General features: G+C 43.6%; 1 protein-coding gene across 1 annotated transcript; it reads right to left on the bottom strand.

Annotated features, from left to right (window-relative positions):
• Positions 1-2,613: 2,613 nt before the first annotated feature.
• LOC308666900 (calcium homeostasis modulator protein 6-like) lies at positions 2,614-5,724 on the bottom strand (the record flags this gene model as incomplete). The annotated part of the gene is made up of 2 exons (XM_081325893.1): positions 2,614-3,940; positions 5,188-5,724. 2 exons carry the CDS (start codon positions 5,722-5,724, stop codon positions 3,521-3,523), a joined length of 957 nt encoding a protein of 318 aa, XP_081182019.1. The 3' UTR covers positions 2,614-3,520.
• Between the last annotated feature and the right edge of the window lie 1,774 nt (positions 5,725-7,498).

The following is a 7,498-nucleotide window of genomic DNA, read 5'->3' as shown; positions in this document are numbered from 1 at the left end:
CAAGTAACAACCAGCTGTAACAATCATTCATGATGTTAGTCTTTTGAAATAATAAACATCAATGTCATTAATAATCAGGACATCTGAACAAATCTTCAAAAAGCTTAACCAAGATTAAAAAATAAAACCAATTGCAGTAACACTAAGACAGGGAGATTCTCAAGCTTTATGGTGCCATGAACTCAGAACTTCAAATTGGATTCACCTTTTTCATTATTTCATTTCCACAAATTTAGGAATCTGCTATAAACATTACTTAATGAATATTAAATATTTATTAAATAAATTTAATAAATTGACATCCTTGAGAAATGCAATGGTTTGGGAGTGGACGTTTCCTACGGGGAAAAATATTTGAAATAAAGAATTCCCTTTGAGCTAGATGGCTTGTTTTAAGAAGAAAAGGTGAGAAAATCCTGCTTGTTTTACTTAGAGAATTAACACATTAAGAGAATTCATTTAATATTCTCTTGAGCATGATGGTGAAAGTAGTGAAAGTAAAAACAAAGTAAAAGTAAGACAGAGATTTTTCCCCTACTGTATTTAACTATCCCCTACTTTTACTGATATTATTTAAATATTACTGATAAGTTACATAGCAGTTTTAAAGGCCTTAATTGTTAAAGGTAAGGTAAAGGTAAAGGTTCCCCCGCACATGCATGCTAGTCGTTTCCGACTCTAGTGGCCGGTGCTCATCTCCGTTTCAAAGCCGAAGAGCCAGCGCTTGTCTGAGGACGTCTCCATGGTCATGTGGCCGGCATGACTAGATGCCAAAGGCGCACGGAACGCTGTTACCTTCCCACCGTAGTGGTCCCTATTTTTCTACTTTCATTTTTATGTGCTTTCAAACTGTTAGGTTGGCAGAAGCTGGGACGAGTAACAGGCACTCACTCTGTTACGCGGCACTCGGAATTTGACCTGCCAAACTGCCGACCTTCTGATCGACAAGCTCAGAAGGTCGGCAGTTTGGCGGGTCAAATCCTGAGTGCCTGTTACTCATCCCTTAATTGTTAAGAGGTATTAATTGCAATCCTAAACTCATTTGTCACATTGCTCTTTTAACTGGCTTGATGTAATATATTTCATGTCGAGAATCCTACTGAATATACATACAAATTTGGGAGAAATATTCACCTATAAACCACAATTATGCACATCAAGTTCAATTAAAAAATAAGTAAAAGTTACTTTCTTTATTAGATACTTAACTCCTAGTACACAGGTCGGCAACCTGCGGCTCCGGAGCCGCATGCGGCTCTTTGAGCCGTCTCTTGCGGCTCCCAGCCGCCCGGTGCGCGCGCACCTCTTCCAACGGGCAGTGGTGCGCGCGCACCTCTCCAAATAGAGAGTGGCACCGCCCGTTTGGAGAGGTGCACGCGCACCTCCCCGAATGGGCGGAGGTGCACGCGCACCTCCCCAAACCTTTGGAGAGGTGCGCGCGTACCTCCGCGCGAATGGGCAGCGGTGCCGCTCTTTCAGGAAGCTGCCGCGGCCCGTCTGCGAAGCTGCCGCTTTCGGCAGCTTGGCAGACGGGCCGTGGCAGCTTCCTCAAAGAGCGGCGCCCCTGCCCATTCCGAGAGGTGCGCGCGCACCTCTCCGAACGACTGGAGTTAAGCGCGCACCTCCCCAAACCTTTGGGGAGGTGCGCGCGTACCTCCGCGTGAACGGGCAGCGGTGCCGCTCTTTGAGGAAGCTGCCGCTTTCGGCAGCTAACCTCAAAGAGCGGCGCTGCTGCCCCTTCGCACGGAGGTACGCGCGCACCTCCCCAAAGGTTTGGGGAGGTGCGCGCGCAACTCCGGTCGTTCGGAGAGGTGCGCGCGCACCTCTCGGAATGGGCAGGGGCGCCTCTCTTTTTGAGGAAGCTGAGACGGGCCGCGGCAGCTTCCTCAAAGAGCGGCACCGCTGCCCATTCGCGCGGAGGTACGCGCGCACCTCCGGTCGTTCGGAGAGGTGCGCGCGCACCTCTCGGAATGGGCAGGGGCGCCGCTCTTTGAGGAAGCTGCCACGGCCCGTCTGCAAAGCTGCCGAAAGCGGCAGCTTTGCAGACGGGCCGTCGCCGTCGGGCAACCGGGAACCGGTTCCATCTCATTTTTAAAAAAATGGCAGCCGCGTGCGTCCGCGCATGCGCAAAAAACCTTTTTGCGCATGCGCGTGCATGGACACACGCACACGGCTCCCTCTTTTTTTAATTTGTGATGGAACCGGTTCCCAGTGGCTCTTTTTCTTTTTTAGGTTGCCGACCCCTGTCCTAGTATTTTCAAGAGGATTTCCTTTCCTCTTGGTCTTTGACCTGGAAAATTTCCTACTAAATCTACAAAAGAGACTTGAAGAACTCTGTGCCATGGGGTATAGAAAAATTGGAGAGAAATAAAATCCTACAATATTTCATTGCATTAAAGATTAAGAAATATTTTTTGATTTTACTGTTGGAAGTAAAAGGAAGAAATATAAAGTTGCTTTATTTGATCAGAGTTAAAATAGGTCTCTCTGTCTCTGTCTCTTCCCCCCACCCCACCCCACCCTCATGTTCTGGTAGTCCTTTATAGATTTTTGGTGACAACAGGATTGTAAGTTAATGCCTTATAGATTTGCTTATAAATAAGGGATGGGATATGGGATGAAGAGATATCAGCCTTAAGGAGGGTGAAGATTTATTAAATTTGCTTACACTTGCACTTACAATGAAGCCGATTGGTGACCCCCAGGGGGAGAGCGTTCTCTGTGGGCGCGCCAGACCTTTGGAACCGCTTACCGGTTGAGCTCCGGATGGCCCCCGACCTTCGCTCCTTCTGGCGCGATCTCAAAACATTCTTTTTTGAACAAGCTGGCCTGGTCTGACGGGATGGGGTTGGGTTTTTAAAACTGGTTTTAATTTTAATATGTATTGATTTTATGGGCATGATGTTTAATGGCTTTTTAATTTTTGTATTTGATTTTTATTGTGTATTGCCCTGTTCACCGCCCTGAGTCCTTCGGGAGAAGGGCGGTATAGAAATCAAATTATTAAATTAAATTAAATTAAGCCTGAAAGTCACTTCTTCATATATTTCTTTTCTTTTTTTAATATTATATACTTCTTTTTCCTTTCTTTTTCTCTTTTCCTGCACTTTTTTCTTCTATCTTACCATTTTCTCCTCTAAGTTTAGCTTGTTTTCATTTTTTACTATTGTAATTAAAATTCTTAATAAAAAGTATACTTGGAGAAGAAAAGACATGGGACAAAATTCATGATAGAGCAGAAGTTTTGCTTCTTATTAAATGAAAACCTGACAATAAGAATCATGAACACTCCAAGTAATGAAGTAATGAAATAATGCATAATATGACTATTAACAAGCCTTGATACTTGTCAGCCCTTCAAAACAGACCAGACTGGGAACCAAAGTTATGAAAGCTAATACTATTTTTATTAAAAACTGGTACTACTTTTATCAGAAGGTTACAATATTTAACTCTTACAGGCACCTTATGAGGCTAGGGAGGCTCTTGTCTGACATATTTTCTCAGATTACAGTTGTTGCTATAATATTTGGGCTTCAACATTTGCACCATCTACAAACTGCAAACAACTGGGGTATATATCTCCTGCAGCAGACTTAATGCTACCACTCTGAGATTTTTGACTGACATATTTATGGATCATACTGTAGCAACTGTCCTTAGGATTAAAGGCAAACAAGGACGAAACGTTATCCCAGGCTTTGACGCTTGGGGTTTGAAATGGTTCCAACTCAGTAGAATCAAAGAAGCTTTTAAGATTCCTCTCTGCTAACTTCGAGGCGTGTTCTTTGGCCATGGTGTCAAAAAGTTGTTGCTCCTTCTGCAGGTAGATTTTCCAGAAGGCAAGTTGGAGAATGCTGACTGGTGAGCGGCAGCGAGCAATGCAGGTAACAAGAAGGGCCACAATGAAGACCCCAGCAATCAAAATCCATCCAAACACCTTTGGAAGAAGCATAAAAATGATAATCATGCTTGCATCAAGGCACCTTGAGATTAAATGCTATCTTTCATTCAGAGGGTATATTGTAACTGATCTGCGTGGGTATTTACAATCTAGAATTCAGAGCCCTCTCGTGTAGGGAGAAAGATTAAAGCCTTGCTTCTTAATTGTTGCTTACCTCCTGATACTTATCTCTTCCTGTGTGATGCAGGAACGGCTGAAGCAACACATCAACACTTGTTTCTCTAGATTTTTTGAGCCCTAGGTACAGTAGTGGGATTCAAATATGTGAACAACTGGTTCTCTGTGTAGATGCTGCTTCCGGAAGTCCATTCTGGGCGTGGGCAACAAAAAATTAGCTACCATTTCTGCCGAAGTGGTGCCAACTGGCTGAATCCCACCACTGCCTAGATATGATTGCTATAGCAAAATTCCAAAAGGTTCTTAAAGTAGAGATGTAAAGTAAAAATGGGACTTCTCAATACAACTGGAGAGACAAGGTGGATAATTAATGGATATGAGCAGGTATGGAAGTGTAATAAAACTTTTCATCTTTTATCGTTAAGGTTGCATAAGGTGATCTGGATTTGAAGTGGAAAAAGTGATTTCAGAATGAAATAGAGAATTCTCAAGAACAGCTATTGGCATCTGCATTATTTCCAAAGCTTACACAACCATCATCTGGAGCTACCAGAAGACCCCAAGAAAGTGGATGTTTGATATAAGGACAGGGGATACATATGTGCCTGAATGAACTCCAAATCACCTTTTCTCCTTCAAATCCAGATCACTGCACAGTTGCATGCTAGAGGAAAATTCCTCTAATTCACAATGGGAGGAAATTCCCTCTGAGGCTAAGGAGGAATTTCCCTCCCAATTGCAATCAATTTCTCTGCAGGCAAGAAAATATCCAACTTTTCTCATTTCCTTATATAGCAGTTTCCCTAGCTGGAAGCAATTGGCAAAATCATGTTATCTCTAGTTTACTATTAACTATGTTGACTAAGTGGACAATATCATCAAAATGAACAAACATTTGAACTGAAACCAATAAAAAACTCCTAACCTGGCACCTAAAACCCATGAAGCAGGCTGCCAGGGAAGCATGGCTATGGAAGTCTTTAAGAATGGAAAGAAGTTGGTAAAACAGTTCTTCGTGCTATTTCAATAGTCCAGTTAGCATCTCTGGAGGGTTCTAAGTTGGGGAACCTGGCTGTTAGATACCTTGGAAAAAGCCATAAACTAACCTGTGATTGAGCTCGAAGAGTTGCGAGTATCTCCATTTCGGTAGAAGGAGAGACAGAGCTGAGACAAGGCACTTTAACCAGAATTTTGATGCATTCTTTCCCATTGTCTTTGCACACATATTTCTGTAGGATGGGGCTCCCAGTAGCAGTACATTCATAGAAACGTCCTCCCAGTAAGGCCACAGAAATCCACGTGAGAGGAGCCACAGAGGCACTGATAATTACAAATCCCATCACTTGTAAATGGCGCTGGAGGCGATTCCCATGAGGACATCTACATGGTCTGCCTTTGGCACAACATCCAGTGAGCACCTTCCAAGAACGTACACTCAAGAGCAAGCCCAGCAGAAACAGAATAAGGGCTGGCATCAGCAGAAACATACCACCATAAAGCATATTCCAGGAGTTGCATGGGCATTTGAACACCACCACAGAAAAGATGCGCTCACTACCTGCAGTCAGCAGAGACACTGCACCATAGCCCAAGACCTTCTGGTGATTGACAATGAAATCCAGCACTGGGCGAAACTTTTCCATCCTCTGATTCGGTGCTGTAATGGTCCAGCTCAGCTCTGTGATTTGTGTTCACTGTTCAAGAAACAGAAACTTCTAAAAGTCTGTTAACAGAGGAGGAAGAGATTTATAGTTCTAAAATATCTGCTCAGGAGAACACAGTTTCATTTTCATTTTCTGGGAAAAGAAAAAAAAAGGTTCATGCTGTTTTAGGTTAAGCAAATAATATCTTATCTACCCAGTAAAAAAAGAGACACAGTATTAATTTGTTAAAGCCATAGGCTGTTTAATTTCTTTCCAACCCAATAAGAATTATAGGATCATGTAATGTCAGGGTTGGAAGGGTCTTAGAGAATTCACCTAATTCAGCCTCACCTCTGTTCAATCACCTCAAGCAAAGGAGAGTCCACCACCTCCCAAGAAAATCCATTCCATTGTCAGTTAAATCTTACCATTAGGAATCCTTTTTTTCCTGATGTCCAGCTATATCTGCTTCTTCTGGTTTTGAAATAATACTGAACAATTCTACCCTGTCTGGATTAGAATTGTATGCCTAACTGTATCTCTTTTGCCCCATTCAACTTGTGATCTGCCAAGAAATGCAGATCCTTTTCATATTTATTGCTTCCAATAGAATTTCCACCTCCATCCTATACTTGTGACTTTGATTTTTTTTCCTACCCAAATGTAGGATTTGTCCCTCTTAAATTCATCTTGCTGATTCCTGCCCATTTTTCCACCCTCTGAAAATCCTCCTCAATTATACTGGATACTTTCCTTTGAGGTGTTTGCTCCGTAACTATTGTCTGGTACCTACTTATGAAGATTATCTTAATGTGTGTCTCAGCAATTCAGGCACCATATCAGGTCTGATCCTTGCTGGTCCTATATTAGCTTGAAAAAGCCTGAATCAGTCTCCTGGCTATAACATAAACTTTGTGTTGCAGTTGCCAAAAAAGCCAACAGTGTCCTAGGCTGCATTAACAGAGGAATAGCATCAAGATAATGTGAAGTGTTAATACCACTTTACAATTCCTTGGTAAGGCCACACTTGGAATACTGCATCCAGTTTTGGTTGCTATGATAAAAAAGAGACGTTGAGACTCTACATGTCAAACACAAGGCCCGGGGGCCAGATCCGGCCCACGAAGTGGTTTCATGTGGCCCGCGAAGCCATCCTGTAAACAGTGAGAGAACGGCCCCCACTGCCTTGGCCCTGGCCCAGAGACCCTCCTCCTGCCAGAGACCCTCAGATCTGTCCCACTCCTGCCCAGGCCCCCATAGGCACCCTTGATGCGAACGATGTAGAGCTGGCCATGCCCACCCAGTAGGCCATACGCACTTTAGCCACGCCCACCCAGCAGGCCACGCCCACCCTGGCCACACCCACCCGGCCCCCTGAGGGCAACCGCAATGCTGATGCGGCCCTCAATGAAATGTGAGTTTGACACCCCTCCTCTAGAAAGAGTGCAGAGGAGAGTGTTATAGGAGTTATGTTATGTTATGTTATGTTATAGGAGTTATATGCAGCTTTATCATTCATCTCTGCTGTATTTGTTTCCTGTATCACATTGCTACTCTATGATTCATCTCTACGAGCAACAAAGATGATCAGAGGATCAAAGGTTAAAACACACAAAGAACGGTTGCAGAAATTGTGCATGTCTAGTCTAGTGAAGAGAAGGGTGAGGGGTGACATGATAGCAGTGTTACAATATTTGAGGGGCTGCCACAAAGAAGAGGGAGTCAGGCTATTCTTCAAAGCGCCTGAAGGTAGGACAAGAAGCAATGAATGGAA

This window comes from Vipera berus (genome assembly GCF_964194415.1).
Source record: "Vipera berus genome assembly, chromosome: 1".
NCBI lineage: Eukaryota > Metazoa > Chordata > Lepidosauria > Squamata > Viperidae > Vipera > Vipera berus.
Note: the sequence above shows the minus strand (reverse complement) of the source record. Positions and strands in the feature narration are given on the sequence as shown.